The sequence below is a fragment of the Drosophila gunungcola genome, assembly GCF_025200985.1.
Source record: "Drosophila gunungcola strain Sukarami chromosome 2R unlocalized genomic scaffold, Dgunungcola_SK_2 000012F, whole genome shotgun sequence".
In the NCBI taxonomy this organism is placed as follows: Eukaryota; Metazoa; Arthropoda; class Insecta; order Diptera; family Drosophilidae; genus Drosophila; species Drosophila gunungcola.
In genome coordinates this window covers 2,133,264-2,153,061 of record NW_026453170.1, presented here as the reverse complement: position 1 = coordinate 2,153,061, position 19,798 = coordinate 2,133,264, and the positions used below count along the sequence as shown (strand labels likewise).

General features: G+C 40.9%; 2 protein-coding genes across 3 annotated transcripts; one reads left to right on the top strand and one right to left on the bottom strand.

Moving 5' to 3' along the window:
- Nucleotides 1–1,475: 1,475 nt before the first annotated feature.
- Nucleotides 1,476–11,110, top strand: LOC128255722 (kelch-like protein 17). The gene is made up of 6 exons (XM_052985422.1): nt 1,476–1,718; nt 5,033–5,225; nt 5,622–5,805; nt 6,621–6,717; nt 8,761–10,093; nt 10,152–11,110. Exons 2-6 carry the CDS (start codon nt 5,200–5,202, stop codon nt 10,363–10,365), a joined length of 1,854 nt encoding a protein of 617 aa, XP_052841382.1. The 5' UTR covers nt 1,476–1,718; nt 5,033–5,199; the 3' UTR covers nt 10,366–11,110.
- LOC128255732 (prohibitin-2) lies at nt 11,050–13,988 on the bottom strand. Of its 2 annotated transcripts, none has more exons than XM_052985451.1 (7): nt 13,879–13,988; nt 13,646–13,790; nt 12,736–13,082; nt 12,440–12,673; nt 12,153–12,230; nt 11,991–12,090; nt 11,050–11,322 (listed from the first exon to the last, which is right to left on the bottom strand). In XM_052985451.1, exons 2-7 carry the CDS (start codon nt 13,776–13,778, stop codon nt 11,198–11,200), a joined length of 1,017 nt encoding a protein of 338 aa, XP_052841411.1. In that variant the 5' UTR covers nt 13,779–13,790; nt 13,879–13,988; the 3' UTR covers nt 11,050–11,197. The 2 variants fall into 2 exon arrangements, with proteins under 2 accessions (XP_052841411.1, XP_052841412.1); XM_052985452.1 differs by having other exon boundaries at nt 13,885–13,930.
- Nucleotides 13,989–19,798: the final 5,810 nt, after the last annotated feature.

Below are 19,798 nucleotides of genomic sequence, written 5' to 3'. Positions count from 1 at the left end.
AAGTCAACTCACGGCGCATCTACCTTTGGCAAACTTTAAATCAATTTCAGCTCAATAAACATAAGTTTTTTAAATAATTTAGCAATTAACAGATACGTGTCTCTCAGTTTTAAAGTCATCTGCATGAATCTTTCCAAAAAGTTGTATTTCTATTGCAGGTAGAATATAAGTCGGAACGAGCCGGATCGGACGACTATAGCATATAGCTCCCATAGGAACAATCGGAAAAATAAATTTAAAAAAATTATAACTTTGTTGATTAATAATTTTTTTTTTAAGTTCTTCGAGATATAGTAATGGGTTACGGTTTAAATTTCATCAAAATCGGACGACTATAGCATATAGCTCCCATAGGAACAATCATAAAAATAAATGAAAAAAATTATAACTTTTCTGTTTTTTAATTTTTTTTTTAGTTCTTCGAGATATAGTAATGGTTAAATATTTCAGAATTACGTTTTAAATTTCATCAAAATCTGACGACTATATCATATAGCTCCCATAGAAATAATAAAATTATATAAAATAACTATCTAATAATTGAGCTGCAAATCATCATTGCTTCAATGTTTTTAGACATATACGCAAGTAAATCATAATTTTAATGTTTTCAAAAATATATAATTCCTGCAATAGCTGCAAGGGTATATAAACTTCGGCTTGCCGAAGTTTGCTTCCTTTCTTGTTTAATAAGATTTAAAAACTAACTGCAGTATAAATTACCTGAGATTTTGGTTTGGGATTTAATCAAATCTTAACTAACCGAAAACTTCGAATTCAAAACTGTTTAAGAATACCGTTGATTTAAAAAGATATTTGTCAATACCCAAAAGTTTACATTTATGCTTATATGATTTGACTTGGACATTTTTTTTTGTATACATTTGAAGGTGATTCAATAGTTATTATATTGAAACGCAAGCAAACTGAGCGAAACATAGAAGTCTTTAGAAATAGGCAATTATAAGCATTTGACCGAGTAAAATCGTTAAATGGAGCGCTTCGCAGATCCTAGCAATTTAGACCAAGGTATTGAAAGATGGTTTGTGTTCAAGATGGAAGCAATCGATCATTTCAATAAAGTATTTTTAAAACCAATACTTAAAATGTAATCCATAGGACGTTCTATTTCTAGTGAAACAAGCAATCCCAAATCGGTTATTCAGAGCTTTAGATAAAATATAAAATATGCATGAAAACAGGTTAAAAGCGTTAATCCCATACAAAAGAAATGCTACCATACAAAAAACGTTGAGTGTCATTTTTTGACACTGGATCGGAAAATCAAGGTTTGATCTCTGGAGTATTTTGTTGATTTAAATTTGTTAGCCAGTGTAATATGTATTATTCATATATTCGTATGCTTCTCGACTGTAGGGCTTACAAAAGTCGCAAAGAACCTCGAGCTTTTAGAGTGTTCCGGAAACCAAACGTTCCGCTCCATAAAAGCTTAGGGGCCATCGTTTTTGGGACCCTCTGCGTTTTCGCTCAGTCGCTCTTGAGCTTTCGTGCCGCGAAGTTTTCGTTAGCACAGCGCTGTAGTTGCAGCTGCGACCGAATAATTGGCTTACAGCAGTTAAAATTCGTAGTGAAAAGTGTACGCCACCCAAAAAAGGACTCACAAAAGAGCCTGCAAAGAATTGAAGTGCAATTAATAATAAAGAACTCTATGAGGAAGAGGAGTATCAAAGGAAATCCACGCTATTTTTGGATTAAAGGTGCGGCGGGTCTTCTTTTATTTTTTTTTTTTTTAATTCTGGGAGGAGGTTGTGCACATGCCGTTGCATCTTAACAACTCCTTTTGGGCCACCCCATGGAGTTTTCACACGCCAGTGCGCCGGCGCCATTGGGGAAAACGGCTGTTTTTCACATTTCCCGCGCTGCCAGCAGGTTGACGACCCGCCCCCAAACCCAGACCAAAAGCCCGAAATGCCGGCTTACACACCACTCACTTTCGTTCAGTGCGTTTCCCAGCCCTTTTCGCATTTTCCTCGTTCCGTTTTCCCGCTCTTAATTGTAACATATGTGATTACCAAATAGACCAATCTGTCGGCTTACGCCGCGTATACTTACTGCTGACTGCCCATCGCTGGTTTTTGTTTGTCTGTGATTACTTGGCCCACATCCAGTTGTAACCCTCAGCCATTTTCGGAGGTGGGAATCTTTTTACCAAGCACGCACTGGCACTTGATTTTCGATTTGGGCGCGGGCGTCTTCAAGTGACTCTTGTTCTTTTCGCTAAAACCGAAAAAATGTGTTAAACATTCATGGAACTTATTCACGGGGTGAATGAAGAGTTTTGGGTTGCCCTACACAACTGAATAGTTAATTCTGTCGAGAAATTAATCATTTTTAATAACAACAAGGCAATATATAGACTCCTTGTTGTTTTTAAAACAAATTTTTGATAACAACATTTTTTTTTTAAATGCTTGAAACTAAAAACAAATCAGATTAACATTTTAAGCAATTTTATTTTATTGTACTCTATTGTATCTAAATATCTAGCGATGTGACAGCCGGAATTCCAGTAAAGAATTATAGAACTCTACCCACGCAGAAAATTAAACAGAAGAGTACCCATTTTAAAGACAGACAAACATTTAACCTTGGAGGGCACAGAATATTGCATTGCACCAGCAGCAACAATAGCAGGTTAATCATCAATGAAGCGTGCAAGAAGCATGCTTAAGGCCTTCTGATTTTGCATTGTGATTTAAGCTGGCCAAGTCACGTGGAGGTGGAGTTGGATGGAACGTACATAGGTGGCCAACAACAAACGGGCGAGTGGCTGGGCAAAAACTACAACCGGTTCAATGTTTGCACAATTTTTGTGTGGCTCCGTGTGTTTTGGGTTCTTTTATTTGTTTTTTTTTTTTTCGCTGCTCTGCTCTGTCGCCAAAAGCATTAAATATTACTGAATGACTGCGGTTCTGGTCGTCGGTTTACCCACATTTCGGGCTCTACGTGCGGAGCATGCTGGCTTGTTAATTTGAATTTCACACTCGAAACACAAACACTGGCTACGACCAGATGTTGCTAGGGACCAGCTTCCCGCTCTCTCTCCCAATCTCTTCTTTGATAATCATATTTTTAGTAAAGTTTGTTTTATATATAATGCCACCCCGGCAAGCTGATTCACTGGCCCCCAGCTCATCGCACACCTGAAGGTCAGCGAGAGTTACACCCTTGCTTAAACCGGCTTCCTGCTCCACCTTCGCCACTTCCGGTTCCTGAACCTCCGCCCACACCTCCCCTTTTTGCGGTGTTGCGTGTGTGTTAGACATGATTGCCCCTTTAAGTACACAGGGAAAAAGTGAACTAATAAATACAATTCTTAAAATTGAAACAATAATCATTAAAGAGAAATAATATGAGGTTGACATCACAAAACTATTAAATGTATAGGCTAACAATAAAGAATTCTTATTTTCATTGAAGATTTGAAGTTTAAAGTTCGCTACATTTTACGAAATAAAACTGTTCTAGTTTTATTAAAGATTTATTAATATTAGAGCTTATTGTTTAGTGGATTATGTATGTATATATCAATACATAGCAATCAAACTATCGTTAAAAACCAGTGAAGATTTTTTTGAATTGTTACTTTAAAATTTTGATTTTTTCTTTAACTTTAACTGATAAACTCTTTTCCTGTGTGTAAAGTTCACCTCTAGCAAAATTACATTGTTTTATGTTGGCCACAAGCAACCGTTAGACGTGTTACTGCAACTGTTATGTTACTGAGACTCGGACTCACCACATTCTGACCCTGGCTGGGTACCTTTAATTACTCATACGCCGAGTGTGACGACTACCGCTGACCCCGCCCAAAAGTGAACAGCGAACTGGGGAAACTGGCTGCAGAATGCACCACGAATTGAGGGCTGTCCCACGATGGCAAGTGGCCTGCTTTTGATTTGGCAGGGCAGTTAACATTTAGCCTAATGGGGCTTCTTTTCAGGGGGTTTGGGGTGCCTCGCGGCGCGGACATTGCCCTCCAGCACAATTGCGCCCTCAAGCATGGCAGGCCGCCTCGCTGGCTGTTGCTCAGTTAAAACTAAAAAACACAAACTGAAATTGTCGTTAATTCGTTTTGTGCGCAAAGAGAAATTTTGTATGTTTTAAGCGGCTGCTGGCTTTTAATGCTGCTACTGCTTTTTCGCTGCCTTGTTTTGTTAATGCAGCGATAAATTCGTGACGTTAAATTCACAAACATGTGCCAGAGACACGTTTTGTTGACCCCAAAGAGAACTTTCCAAGCGTGATATGAAAGCTTTCTTCCACGTTAAAAAATGGGTTTTTTGCATGTTAAAATAAGTGTTTAATAAAAATAAATCAAATCAAAATCTAGTAAAATATTCTAGTACAAAATTGGTAAGCTGCAAAAAAACTAATTAGAAGTGAAAAGAGAGCTTTGAAGTTACTCTAAAAAAAACAGCTATAACATAACAATCTGTACTGCAGTTAATTGTTATTATTATTATGAATAGCAGAACATACAATTTATTAACAATCTAAATGTCTCAAGATATTATTTAAATGTTTTAAAGTAAAATTATCAAACATATTTTCTCTCGATCTCACTATGCATACATATTTGTCAGAAGTTCCGACCTCCACTTCGCATATTTTTTCTGTACATAAATCTCTTAGCTTTTTTTGTTTGCCAGTTTATTAGAATCGCTGGCAAAATGCGCCAGTTGCATGCGACAAGCAATTTGGCGAGGCCACATCCTGCCCCATTTCCTGGGTCCTCCAAACGCCCCCACCCATAGCCACTCCATATCCTGACATCAACAATGCTCCGCTGCCGCGAGAACAATGGTTGAGGCAGTGGAGGAGGCACTTAACCCAGTTTTTAGTTTCATTCAGATGCTTCCTTCACTTTGACATGCCAAAAAGCCCGAATGATATCATGACAAGCCAACCCTCCTTCCATCCGCCTGACCCAAATTTGGAGCCATTCTATTCCATGCGGGTGGCCACAACAATTGTCCCAGGTATTGATTTTTGCTGCCTCCCTTTCCAGCCGAAGTTGGAGCTGAACTGCCAATGAAAAGACTGAACTAAACTGAAGACATCAACCAAGGACCAAATCGAGGAAATGTTTTAGGAGCAAGCAGCTGCAGCATTGCGATAAGGAAAAAGCGCCACTTACCCCATCATTAGCATAAACATCAGCCAGACGAAGTCGCAATGTTTCTGCCCGTGAAATCAAATCAGTGAGTACACAGAAAAAAGAGGAAAACATGTAAATAATAGGTTTTGCTATTGATATTGTATATTATTTTAAAGAACACTTTATTTAAGGTAAATAATTGTTTATATGTATAATAAAGATAGAAATTGTGGAATATTATCTGTGCATTAAAGCCCAGTGAAATTCGAGTGGCGACTTGATGCTCCACGTTCGCTCCATTCAACCCCCAAATATAAAAGCCGCTCGACATAGCATAAACATGAACATGAAGCATAAACAACCCCTGGGTTTACAGCATGGGGGGAGTTCCTGTTTCTGTTTTTGCCGACGCGTTGTCGCCAGCATTACCATTATGTTTACAAGACGATGATTTTATGGAGGCAAGGATTTCACGGGCTCATCAAAACTCTCGTTGCAGTTCTGGCGAGGCGAGTGGCAACAACGAGGATGTCACCACCACCAGCAACAATTCCACGCAAACGCCCAGCGACCTGAGCCCACCGGGACCCAACGAAGAGGTCCTTCCCCAGGCGCACCACCAGAATCCAGGCCACTGCATCGCCTCCTTTGCAGCCATTAACCAGATGCGGAACAATGCACAGGTGAGCGGGGGATCAACGGTGTAAACTATTTATCTATGATAGGAAATATCAGGGATTTCTCTAATGGGACTTAATAAAAAAATTACGGATTTTCTGTTCTTTGCTGTCGGATGCAGAATAACCCAACTGGTAAGAGCAAAAAGCAAATTGCAGCTCTGATAATCAAGTTAGGGTCATGGCCAGATCGATTGCTTTCGCTGAAATCAGCAAACCCATATCATAGAGTTCATCTTCTGGCAAATATTCATTCCGTCAATTGACAGATCTTGATATTGCTGTACTAATTGCGTTAGGCGTGAACATAATTAAAATATGAATTTAGAATGGGCGCGTGATTGAGGTCGTCGCAAGTCCGCGTTGAGCTTGCCCACATGGCGCATACATAATGTCTTTCGTTCGCTTCTCGTTTATTTGGGCAGTCGGCAACATTAATTGCGCCCGAGACCGCCCCCTCTCACAGAGTTCAGCTGGGTGAGGCTATTAGAGCAAATTGCCGCTTTAGACGCCCAGCGGGCGGCTTGGATGGATGAGTTGGCCTTAACCAGAATCGAGCCGTGATGTAAGCGACACTTTGCCATTAAAAAGTGCCTCCACTGTCGGGGTCATTGACTGCGAGGACCCTGTCAAAAGTTATTGATGAATTGCCCTTCTAAGGATTCCGGGTGGGGGGAATCGCGGGATTTGGAGTGCAAATTGAGCACGTAGCCGGGCATTAATCGGATTTGTAAAGCGACACTTTGTCTCCGCCTTCAGGAAGAAAGCCCATGTCTCAACAGCCCTCCACTCTCCACTCACACTTCTCCTGCCCATTGCAGCTCTGCGATGTTCGTCTGGAGGTGGGCGGCGACACCATCAACGCCCATCGAGTGGTCCTGGCCTCCGTCTCGCCCTATTTCTATGCGATGTTCAATGGTGAGTTCAGTTGACAAGGAGTTGAGCCACTCTTTCTCATCCCAGTTCTGCACAACACATTATTCATAAGCTGCAAATCTTTTTAAAACTTTTTTCAATTACAATTTGCCACGTTAAAATTCAACAGAGTGCAAAAAATTTATTTAAACATAGAGCACACGAAAAAAATGTAAATTTTTGTTTTATAAATTTAATCTTGCTTGGAAAAAAAATTTGTTTTTTTTAACTTTTTAGACTTTTAGTATGGAAACATTTGCAACTACCATTTAAAAAAAATTAATAAATTAAAATAGTCAGAAAAATATTTGCTTCAATATATAGCTGATTGCAGGTATAGATTCTCAGATTATAATATCAAGAAATCGATTTTATTTTTACTTAGTATTTATTAATTAGAAATATTAATTCGGGCAATTTGATTACCTAAAGATATAGTTTGAATTTTAGAAAATTCAGAAGCGAGCTATGATGAGTACTGCCTTTCAACCTTAATTCCCAGGCGCTCCAAAGTAATTGCTGTTATTGCCGTATTATTTAACAATTTCCCGTAAAAATTTAACAGAATATTCCATAAATGTCATACCATAATGCATTGGTTTTTACAATTTGGCTGATTGTAGGTATAGATTCTTAAATTATAATATCAAGAAATCGATTTTATTTTTACTATATATTTATTAATTAGAAATATATGTTTTTATACCCTTGCAGAGGGTATTATAATTTCAGTCAGAAGTTTGCAACGCAGTGAAGGAGACGTTTCCGACCCTATAAAGTATATATATTCTTGATCAGCATCACTAGTAGAGTCGATCTAGCCATGTCCGTCTGTCCGTCCGTTTCTACGCAAACTAGTCTCTCAGTTTTAAAGCTATCTGCATGAAACTTTCCAAAAAGTTGTCTTTCTATTGCAGGTAGTATATAAGTCGGAACGAGCCGGATCGGACGACTATAGCATATAGCTCCCATAGGAACAATCGGAAAAATAAATGAAAAAAATTATAACTTTGCTGTTTTTTAATTTTTTGTTTAGTTCTTCGACATATAGTAATGGTAAAATATTTCCGATTTACGGTTTAAATTTTATCAAAATCGGACGACTATAGCATATAGCTCCCATAGGAACAATCGGAAAAATAAATGAAAAAAATTATAACTTTGCTGTTTTTTAATTTTTTGTTTAGTTCTTCGACATATAGTAATGGTAAAATATTTCCGATTTACGGTTTAAATTTTATCAAAATCGGACGACTATAGCATATAGCTCCCATAGGAACAATCGGAAAAATAAATGAAAAAAATTATAACTTTGCTGTTTTTTAATTTTTTGTTTAGTTCTTCGACATATAGTAATGGTAAAATATTTCCGATTTACGGTTTAAATTTCATCAAAATCGGACGACTATAGCATATAGCTCCCATAGGAACAATCGGAAAAATAAATGAAAAAAAATTATAACTTTGCTGTTTTTTAATTTTTTGTTTAGTTCTTCGAGATATAGTAATGGTTTAATATTTCAGAATTACGGTTTTAATTTCATCAAAATCGGACGACTATAGCATATAGCTCCCATAGGAACAATCGGAAAAATAAATGAAAAAAATTATAACTTTTCTGTTTTTTAATTTTTTGTTTAGTTCTTCGACATATAGCAATGTTTAATTATTTCAGAATTATGGTATAAATTTTATCAAAATCGGACGTCTATAGCATATAGCTCCCATAGAAATAATAAAAATATATAAAAATAACTATCTAATAATTGAGCTGCAAATCATCATAGTTTCAATGTTTTTTTTTAGCACATACTCAAGTAAATCATAATTTAAATGTTTTCAAAAGTATTTAATTAATGCAATAGCTGCAAGGGTATATAAACTTCGGCTTGCCGAAGTTTGCTTTCCTTCTTGTTTGACTTAAGCTTGGTATTTAGGCTATCAAAATTGATCCCAAAATTTTTGTCACGTTTTTTTTTATATGATGTTTTTGTTTTGGGATCAATAATAATAATGATCTAATACTTACCCTTTCCCGCACACCAGATGACATGCTGGAGCGCACTCAGGGATTGGTCCGGCTGCACGACGTGGACAGCTCGGCGCTGCGGCAGCTGATCGACTACACGTACACCGGCGAGATCACGATCACCGAGCAGAACGTGCAGGTGCTGCTGCCCGCCTCCGGACTGCTGCAGATGCACTCGGTGCGGGAGGCGTGCTGCAAGTTCCTGCTGCGCCAGCTGCACCCCTCCAACTGCCTGGGCATCCGGAGCTTCGCGGACGCGCACTCCTGCAAGGAGCTGCACACGCGTTCGCACAAGTACGCCCTCCAAAACTTCCAACAGGTGGTGGGCACCGAGGAGTTCCTGCTGCTGCCCTTCGAGGAGGTGCGCGAGCTGATCTCGAACAGCCAGCTGAACATCAGCTCCGAGGAGCGCGTCTTCGCCGCCGTCATCAACTGGGTGCGGCACGACCTGCCCGCCCGCCGACTGCACATTGCCGAGCTGATGTCCAATGTGCGGCTGCCGCTGGTCAGCCGGGACTTCCTCATGAGCTGCGTGGAGACGGAGACCCTCATGCGCGACGACTCCGAGTGCAAGGAGCTGCTGCTGGAGGCCATGAAGTATCACCTGCTGCCCGAGCAGCGCAGCGTGATGGGCAGCCAGCGGACCCAGGAGCGGCGTCCGGAGGGCATGAAGCCCTACGTCTTCGCCGTCGGCGGCGGCAGCCTCTTCGCCATCCACAACGAGTGCGAGGTGTACAATCCGCGCTCCAATGCCTGGAGTCCCGTGGCTCCGATGCTGTGGCGACGCTCCCGGTCCGGAGTGACCGCCCTGCACAAGCAGCTCTACGTGGTTGGGGGCTACGACGGGGTCAGCGATCTGGCCACCGCCGAGAGCTACAATCCGCTGACCAACAAGTGGAGCAACATCACCCCGATGGGCACGAAGCGCAGCTGCCTGGGCATCTGCTCCTACGACGCGTTGATCTACGTGTGCGGCGGCTACGACGGCGCCTCCTGCCTGAGCAGCATGGAGCGCTACGACCCGCTCACCGGCATCTGGAGCTCCTGTCCGGCGATGAGCACGCGGCGGCGCTACTGCCGCCTGGCCGTGCTGGAGAACTGCATCTACAGCCTGGGCGGGTTCGACTCCACCAACTACCAGTCGAGTGTGGAGCGGTTTGACCCGCGCCTGGGTCGCTGGCAGCCGGTGCCCAGCATGACGGCCCGCCGGAGCAGCTGTGGAGTGGCCTCCACTGACGGACATCTCTACTGCATCGGTGGCAATGATGGCACCATGTGCATGTCCAGCGGCGAGCGGTTCAATCTGCGCCGGAACAGCTGGGAGCCCATTGCCGCCATGCACTCGCGCAGGTGAGTAGTCCAAATCAGAAGTGTGACCTTGCTTAATCCTTGGATATTCATGCAACAGATCCACCCACGAAGTGGTCGAGGTGGAGGGCGCCCTGTTCGCCCTGGGCGGCAACGACGGCAGCTCCTCGCTGAACTCGGTGGAGCGCTACGATCCGCGGCTGAACAAGTGGAGCGTGGTCAACGCCATGGTGGCCCGCCGCAGCTCCGTGGGCGCCGCCGTCCTCGAGTGCTTCCACCTGGAGCGCGGCCTGGTGCAGACGACGAACTTATGACCCTTGGCCAGCATCACCGAGTCCTTTGCCGCAGCCGCAGCGAGCGGCGCTAGCAACGGCATTGGTTCGGGCGGAACAGTGCCTCCATCCACGGGGGCGGGTGGCACTTTGACCGTTCCCAGTCGAGCGGAGGCCGCTGCCTTCACGGCCAACATTGCGCTGAGCAGTTCGGCGCCATCGGCCAGCTCCACGCTTCGGCGCCATCGGCGGGATACTCCGGGTCTGGCCGAAAACCGCCGGGCCAACAGCAATGCCAGCAGCAGCGGCAGCGAGAGTGGAAGCGGGAGCAGCAGCAGCGGAGCCAACGGATCCGGCGGGAAACCACCGGCGACGGCCTGATCCTGGTCCTTGTCGCGCCGCTTTTGAAGCCACCTTACAAACTAACACTTACATACAAAGCTAACCCCACGCGCCTAATGCAGGAATTTGATTGTTCGAGTTCGTTATGAATAGATATAGGAATATTTATAGGACTGGGAGGAGGCCCCGGGCGGTGGATGAACATCGACTTCGATGGATGCGATCCCACAACACACACTCACACACACGTTTCTAGTCAAGATCTCTCACACACCACATGGGAATGCCGCGGGCGGGGACACATCTCCCGGAGAAGCAACCTAATCTGCCTACAATTTACATACATAAACCTCTATACACTTAAACTATATACTGTATACACTCTTATGTACTATTCTTATGTATTTTATACACGCAATTAAAACGATAAGTATGTGTTTCGTAATCGTGTGCGACGAAGTCGGCGTTCTGTTCAGTGCGCTTTGTACTAGGATCTTGAGAGGAAGCCCCCGCTAAGGAGTGAATCAGCCACTCACATCATCCGCTCGGCCATGCTGCTCGCCACATTGGCCACGTTCTTCTCCTTCTCCGCCGGCTGGGCCACCTTGGCGGCCATTTTCCGGGAATCCAGCCAGTCCTTGGGCAGACCGGTGCCAACTGCAAAGACGGGGGATTGGGATTAGTGGAGGGATCGCTGCTCGGGGGCTCCGCTTCGTTTTTTCACGCATCAGCCCCCGGCAGCTTCGATTTACAGAGGGACAACACGAGAGGCAGACAGTTCTCAGTACGCATTTATTATCAGTTTCCGTTTAACGTGACTCTCGATGATGGGACAAGGAAAGTTAAATGCTGGTGCGGCCGTCTGCCCGCATCGGTCTCATTGGTTAACTAAGAGCCGTGCCGTGCTCCGATCCTTGGCACCCGGCGAACTGATGTGGGATGAAGCTGCCGCTGGGTGGCAAGGACTTCGCACTTGGCAGACAGTTCGTGAAAAAATGAAGCCGACGCGCCGCTTTTGGGTGGTTAAATCTAAACGGTACTTAGGCTCTAGCTCAAGGAATTGCAATACGAATTAATTAACAACGAATGTGGAACGCCTCCTAGTCCAAGTCGTCGGCTACTGGATGGCGCGATTGGGAGAAACGTTAACAGAACGAAATTTGGTAGCAAAAATGGAAGAGAGATGAGGTACGGAGAACGCGTTAGAATTACTCAATTGTAAGGGCTATGTCTAAGTTTTGGGCCAATGTGATTGAAACCAAAAGCACAAGTGTGTTCAACTTAAAAGTAAACTCTTTTTGTTAATCAAAACGAGAGCTATTTACTTTTGTAAACCTTCTCGGTCATGTCATCGAAGCCAGAGTCCTGGATGTTGAGCATCAGGCTGTCCGCCGACAGGTAGACCTTGTTCTGTGAGCTGGCAATCTGTGGGCGGAACGAGTGTTGCATTATTTCTGAGTCAGATTCGGGGGTGAGTACAATCCTACCGTGCGGGCAATGCTTTGGGCGGCACGCAGCTTTCGCAGCTTGAGGTAGGCTGGGTTCTGCTTGACGGCCAGACCTAAGTGAACATATCAGTTAAGAGAACCATGTGGTGGCAATAAAGAAGGGCAAAAGTCCCATTCACACATTACTTTAAGGCCAATACTAGCTGGTAATCTAACGAAACCAATGCAGTTTCCGTAGCCTAAGAGATAATAACAGCCTTTAAGTGCGAAGTAGTGAGTGGTTAAAAGTTTCAGGGTTAGTTAGTTAGTTTTTTGTAAAAGGATATCATTTTAGCAGCCTCGGCTTCTCCTTCGGCCTGGACAATCTTCTGCTGCTTCTCCTGCTTGGCGCGCTCCACAAAGAAGACGGCCCGCTGGGCCTCCTGCTGAGCCACCTGCTTGGCCTCAATGGCGGCCGTGTATTCCTTGCCAAAGCTCAGCTCGGTGAGGGACACATCGTCCAGGATGATGTTGAAGTCGCGGGCACGCTCCACAAGTTCCTTGCGGATGAGCAGGGAGACCTAGTAGCAGAACATCTTGGAATAAAGTACATATTTAATAAAGTAGAGTAAAAGATATTCACCTGCTGGCGCTGGGTAATCAGCTGCGAGGCATTGAACTTGGCAATCACGCTCTTCAGCACCTCGTTGCAGATGGAGGGCAGCACCTTTTCGTCGTAGTCCACGCCCAGCTGCTTGTGCAGGAAGGGCAGGTTCAGGGAATCTGGACGCGACAGCACTCGCAGCGAGATGTTGATCATCTGCAGATCCTTGGAGCCAGTGGGCGAGGATATTTTGCGGGGGCGCGAGCGGATGTCATAGATGATAGGGTACTGGAACCAAGGGATGCGCACGTGCAGGCCCTCGGAGTAAATGTCGCTCTGGATGCCGCCAAGACGGCTGAAGATAATGGCCCGGTGACCACCCTCAACTGTTAAATAAAGAATAGTTTAAGTTTGAGTTATATTATTACAATGAAAACAATGTGTCCAGAAATGTACTAAACTGTGTTATAAAATATTTTTCAAGTTTTATAACTAGTGATAAAAATAAGTAAAAGTTAGAAATACATATATGTAAAGTAAGTTAGCAGATATCTGTTTATATGTGATGATGTGATAATATCAATAACTACTTTCTTATTTTGAACTTGGTTATGGGAGGCCAAGTAAACATTGACCAAAAATAAATGGAGTTTGTTATGCAATCTTCTAAAGCTGAAATCGTGGGTTGAATAATAACAATAACTAAATGGAACCATGGGAACTGACAGCTTGATATAACCAGCATACATGGGCATGACTTATTGGCTCCAAATAAGAATATTGAAAATCAAATTGTAAGTTATGAAATCCGGGAAACAGCAGAGACACACACACATTCATCTATGTATGTGCAACCATTTGAGGTTAGGTGCACATGCCGCTTGTGTTTCCATGTTTATGCTGTTTATCCCTTAAATTGGTGGCAGTTCAAGATCGGCTATATCCTTACCGGTGTACAGGGACTGGCTGACACCATAGGCAGCTGCTCCCACGGCGGCCAGGACCTTCAGTCCGATTCCCAGTCCCGGCGGACCACCTTTGCCCAGCTTGCCCGCAAGATCATTCAGTTTGCTTTGTGCCATCTTGTTTGTGTTCTGCAGCAAAGAATTTCACAAATATTAGAATTGTCGTTTATCGGAGATATCACTTTCTAGAATTTGATAATATAGGAATGATTTTTACTTGTACAAAATTGGGAAAGTCTCACACGTTCTGTTTAGAGGTGGTGAAACATCGATGCCAACATCGATGTCATCGATTATTTTAAAATATCGATCCTATCGATACTGCACCGGGTGTGTCGATGTTTATTATCTCTATCGAGCATTAAATTTTAAAAAGTGGTCACATTTAAAAACAACTCAAGTTTTCCATTACATTTAAGCTAAAAGTAATGAATTTCATCTCAAGATTTCACCCCATTCACCATTTTTTTGCTGAGAATTTTTTGTTGAAATTTTATTTTATTTTAAACCTTGATGATTTCCGCCAATAACATCAAACAAATCGATTGCAATCATTTATGTTTCCCCACCTCTAGTTCTATTTCACCGATAGTCGCTTTGACCGCAAAAATATCGATAAGAAATAATAATTTAAAAATTCCATTTAATTAAAAATATATTTAAATTTATTCTGTTTCTCTCCTTTTTTTTGTTTTTCTTCAAACTGTTTTTAATTTAACCATTTGTTGGGTTGTTTTGTTTATTCAAAAGATAATAAAAAAGTCGGGCCTATTAGTAGGGTTGTTGTATTCGCTAAAAAATACTTGTTGGGAAATTCAAACAAGAATTCTGGGATTGATTGGCATATTATAGCCATGCAGATAATAACAAACCCAGTTAAAAAGAAATATATTATTTAAGCCAAACTATAGTAGTGAAAAATATTGATTTTTGGTTGGGTTGATGTATTCGCTAACAAGTCTGCAAACACTTGTTGGGGAAATTCGAAATAGAATTCGGGGACTGATTGAATTTGGAACGCGGTAAAGGATTTTTTATCTTATAAAATATTTATTAGGCAAACATGTCTGTCAGTTTAAAATTATCTGAATGAAAGCTTCCAGTAAGTATATTTTTCTATTGTACATGAATCAGAATTGGCCGTGCCGGACCAACGTGTCACTTGAGAAAACCATGGAAAAACTGATAACTTCTTTTTTTTCTAAAACCTATAATACGCATAACCTTTTATATATAGTAATTTTGTATACTTTTAAAAATTCGGTGTTAGTTCTGGTAAAATTGGTCGACTATGACCCTAAGGAAAAACTGGAAAAAAAAAATAAAAAAAAATAGCTAAACACATATACAATAAAATAAATAGTCTTTATATTTTAAGCAGTGTCGAAAAAATTAACCATATATTGTATTGTAACATACCTTTTTCATTGAACAACTATTTTTGGCCACTAAATCTTTAGATTGAACATTTTAGTTAGGGGTTTACTGGCACATTACTCTTTTTTTTTTTGTAATTTTTCAATCAATCTCAATCTTAGATCGAATTTGGATTGATTGTAAGAGGAGGCCACTCTTTTCGTTCATTGTGAGAAAAAATCGTAGTAAAGGCTTACACGGCAAAAGAATATGTTGTTTTTGGAATGCCTGCTAGGGTATTGCTTTCTTTCTTGTTAATGTGTGTATTTAATTTTTACCTTCAGTTCTGCCTAACCGATTTTTGTCATCGAAACCTTCAAAACTATTTCACCAGCCTTTTTTAAGTATATATATTCTTGATCAGCATCACTAGTAGAGTCGATCTAGCCATGTCCGTCTGTCCGTCCGTCTGTCCGTCTGTCCGTCCGTTTATATGCTAACTAGTCTCTCAGTTTTTAAGCTAGCTGCATGAAACTTTACCAAAAGTTGTCTTTCTATTGCAGGTAGTATATAAGTCGGAGCGAGCCGGATCGGACGACTATAGCATATAGCTCCCTTAGGAACAATCGGAAAAATAAATGAAAAAAAATTATAACTTTGCTGTTTTTTAATTTTTTTTAGTTCTTCGACATTTAGTGATGGTTTAATATTTCAGAATTATGATTTAAATTTTATCAAAATCGGACGACTATAGCATATAGCTCTCATAGGAACAATCGGAAAAATAAATGAAAAAAAATTATAACTTTTCTGTTTTTTAATTTTTTTTGTAGTTCTTCGAGATATAGTAATGGTTAAATATTTCAGAATTACGGTTTAAATTTCATCAAAATCGGACGACTAAAGCATTAGGAACTAGTAACGGATGAGTCCCTTTTGGCATAAGAAATTAATAATAGGTTGTAGATCTTTTTAGATGACGGCTGCGTTCTGCCTCGACTCTTCGTCGCATTGGTAAAAAAAAGGCGAAAAAAACCAAATTTCCTAAGAAGTGCATTCATTTGCAAGTTGTATTTTTAGTTAAACTTCTTTCCCGTTTTTAAATATTTATTTTAATAGCATTTCGCGACTCATTTTAAACATAAAGCTACATTTTAAAACGGATTTTTGAATATTTTTATTTTATTTAAAACTTACATTATAGCATTTATAAGCGACTCAAAAAAAGATATAATAAAGCTAAAATATTAGTGCTCTCTGTGCTGTTATATATATATTTTTTTTTTTCGTAGATATTAAGCAATTGGGTTTAAAGTGCAAAAGAAATTGTCTTTCCAAATATTATTTGCATTACTGTAGCTGCCATAGAAAGAGTAATAAAATATAATAATATAAAATTTCACTCCACGATTCTTAAATTATGGTAACTTGAATAAACATATTTGAAAAACGTTCGACTTTGTAGATCATCGAAATCGATATAATATTTTAGACCACGAGACTTTAAGTCTGAAAAATAAAAAAATTAATTTGAAAACGTTTGACAATCGACTTAAAAATTAACTTTTCTTAACTGCAACTTAAATAATTTATTTTTAAAAAATTAACAATACCTTTTACTCAGTTTAATTTTGATACTGATAGTGGATTTCTAATTCTTGCGTCATTATTTAACTTCCATTATTGTTAATTAGAATTTAGAACTGACGAACGCTCGTTTCTTAAATATATAAATGCAAATTCAAATTTAAAAATTAATTCTTAATAACTAAGCTCCAATTACTTTGAACTGCAGGCAGTGGCTAAAAATAGACCAACAAAAGCTTATGATGAAACCCGTCTGGGGTTTTTTTTGTTAGCAGCACTAAAAGGCACTTGTTGTGAGTTTTTGTATTTGTTGTAAAATTGTGACAATTACAAATTCGAACATACATAGCTCCTGTGTGCTGAAGCGGAAAGGAATTCGAATAGGGCGGAGAAATTATTTATGCCCCTTATCGCCGCATTCAGGGGCCTCTGTTTTTGATTGTGTTTTGACAATCTTACTTCAGGATTTATTTTGTTCTCTGCGCAGTATTTACTGTTTAGCGCTCCTGATACGGAAGTGGCCGATTAGACTGTATTGCTTTATGGCGCTTGTCGCAAATTGGCAACTGATGGATTTGTAATTAATTTCGGCCAGCATCGATTAGATAAGGGATGTGAAAGACTCTGTGTTTCGCGGCTGTCAAGTGGCGCGGAAAATTCCTCGAATAAGCTGCGCTAAAAGCTGAAATTAGGAGGGCCAGCTGACGCATCTGCCACCTCTCTTTGGATAAAATCGCGTTAACATGTTAACAAGTGCCTCATATTGGCTGTTGAATTTCGCTCTGACGTCGACAAGGTGGGCACCTGCGAGCCTAAGACAACGTAGCCCAATTCAATCGGATTCATTTGGAATTCGCAACGCAAAATGAATAAAATTGTATGACAGTGACGTTTATGTTTGCATCCCATGAAATCCCCAAGGAAATCTACATATTGAGCTTCCCCACACAGAAAACAATTTATGATGTTCTAGTCAACACAAATTTATAAGTGGTAAATACTTATTGGCATTACAGAGTAAAAGTTCACGTTAAAAATCTTTAGCAAAAATTTACTACTGCTTAATGAACTGATTGAAGTGAATCATTTTAGTAATGCTCATCCTATGATTAAGTTTTTTGACACATTTATTTCATTGTTCAATGAGCTATGACTAAAAGGATATTACTGATGTTTTGTGTAGGATATATGTATTTTATATGTATCACTAGGTAAACAAGTGGTGAATGTTCAATACCAAAATAATTGTTGGTTGATCATAAAGTATAAATTCATTAAAGAAGCATTGGCGGTTTTTTGAATTTTTTTGTAAATATGAAACTAAAAACTATATTTTTTTTTGTGCAAGACATAGCTGATGAGTTCGGTTGAAAGACCGCAAAAACTCACTATCGGAATACCCAAGTTCTGGAGGGGCGGTGGTATGTGGAAGTGGGTGGAAGTACCCCATCAATGTCATCTGAGCGCGTTAATCGCCGACCAAAATCGGCTATCGGGCGGCAATTAACATGCGCAACGGGCCGCTCAAACAGCCAAATGGCCAACATCGGTCGTACTTAACTCAGTTATTGGCGGGGCCAACAAAGCTTGCCAATTTAGCGGGAGTTCGTTCGATTTCCATTGAGCGGAGCGACAGACACTTGAACTTGAATTTCCATGTGACACAGCGAGGGGGTGGTGTAAACACTATAGCTATAGTTTAGTATTGAGGAACTAAAGTCGACTTGACTTGTCTGTGGCCAAGTTCACACAAACCAGCACGTTTTGCATATTAAGAACTTGACAGCCACTCATCACAGATATCGGGCAATCGGGGGAGCCTGCACTTATGCAATCCGCAGAAAGTATGTGTAGTAGGTGCTCGGCAAATCTGTAATTCATTAACAACAGCTGGCTTGAAAATATGTGTAACGGAATGTAATTGGCCGAACACCCGCCCCATAAAACCCAACGGACGGAGGATGGGTAATTGCATTTACGGGCAATTATTTCGAACCAATTCTCCGCCCCTTTGGCCGCCTGACACGTAAAAAGCGAAAAGCTGAAACAAAAACACAGTTTTGCCAGTGGAGCATAGCGTGATCGGTCGTTTGGGGTGGTGGTTAATCGTTGGGGGTCGGAAAATGCTGCATCATTCAGCAGCGGAAAAGATTCCCTGTGACAGACCTTTCCAATTTACATAAACCAATAATCGATTTGCATCCGACAGCGAGTTATTTTAGTCTCTGATGGATCTATAAACAGCCAACTTTCGGGTTTTGTGGGGGACCATTTGTGCCTAGCACGAGATCGGTGAATTTAAAATCACAATCGGAACATGATTAATTCGGTACTGCCAGTGGGGATTTTAATAATTTATAAGATCTTACTAGGTACAAACTAAATTGGGCGAACTGAAGCTTAAATAATGCATTCGAATCTAAGGTTACATCAGCGTTTTATGATAGTTATAAATGTAAAACAACACTATAAGGATCCAAAAGGCGGCTTTGATTCGATGGTTTCCTGAAATAGCTATACATTTTTATACCAGAATCAAAAAAAAACATTAATAACTATTTGTTAAATCCTACGAAATCTAAAATGATGTTTAGTCATATGAGGAACTTGAAGAACTAATGAAACTTTTGTAATAAATACAAAAATAAATGTAGCGATCTTGAATCAACGACATCCATCACAGCTTTAAAATCTCTAGCAAATTTTAATGGAATATTATGAAATATGAAATCGGATGGTAGGGTTTTTAGTTATTTACACCAACTCCCAATATCGGCCAAAACAGCTTCAATCGATTCGTGACTCGACCATCAACAATAAACCGAGTTAAGTTCGCTCTCATTGACCCGCAACTCGCAACTCGCTTGATGAGATCGGAAATCAAATAGAGGCATCACGACAGGTGGCCTATTGACGAGCCGTCCCCCCGCCTGTTACCGATTTGAGATTCGATTGATTGGGAGGATTTAAGACAGATTAGCACACCCATTCGGGAGCACGCGTTCGACGGTTTTGTTCGATGCTCGACTCCGTTGTTAGCGTCTGGAGATAATCAGTTTGTTTTCGTTTGTTTTCACTTCGGCAATGTCTGGCAGATACTTCGCGGAGCTATCTAAGCCACTTGTTTGCCCTGCTGACGCACCATTAGATCGAACTTTCATTCGCGTAGCCATAAATTTGGCAATGTGCGAACC

What these genes read in the sequence shown, in the direction of transcription:
- LOC128255722 (XM_052985422.1), top strand. Translation starts at nt 5,200, where the DNA reads ATGTTTCTGCCCGTGAAATCAAATCA. An exon ending in AGATGCGGAACAATGCACAG is followed by an intron (nt 5,806 to 6,620) that starts GTGAGCGGGGGA and finishes TGCCCATTGCAG; the next exon opens with CTCTGCGATGTTCGTCTGGA. An exon ending in GCCGCCATGCACTCGCGCAG is followed by an intron (nt 10,094 to 10,151) that starts GTGAGTAGTCCA and finishes TTCATGCAACAG; the next exon opens with ATCCACCCACGAAGTGGTCG.
- LOC128255732 (XM_052985451.1), bottom strand. Translation starts at nt 13,778, where the DNA reads ATGGCACAAAGCAAACTGAATGATCTTGCGGGCAAGCTGGGCAAAGGT. An exon ending in CAGCCAGTCCCTGTACACCG is followed by an intron (nt 13,083 to 13,645) that starts GTAAGGATATAG and finishes TTTATTTAACAG; the next exon opens with TTGAGGGTGGTCACCGGGCC. An exon ending in GACCGAGAAGGTTTACAAAA is followed by an intron (nt 11,323 to 11,990) that starts GTAAATAGCTCT and finishes CCGTCTTTGCAG; the next exon opens with TTGGCACCGGTCTGCCCAAG.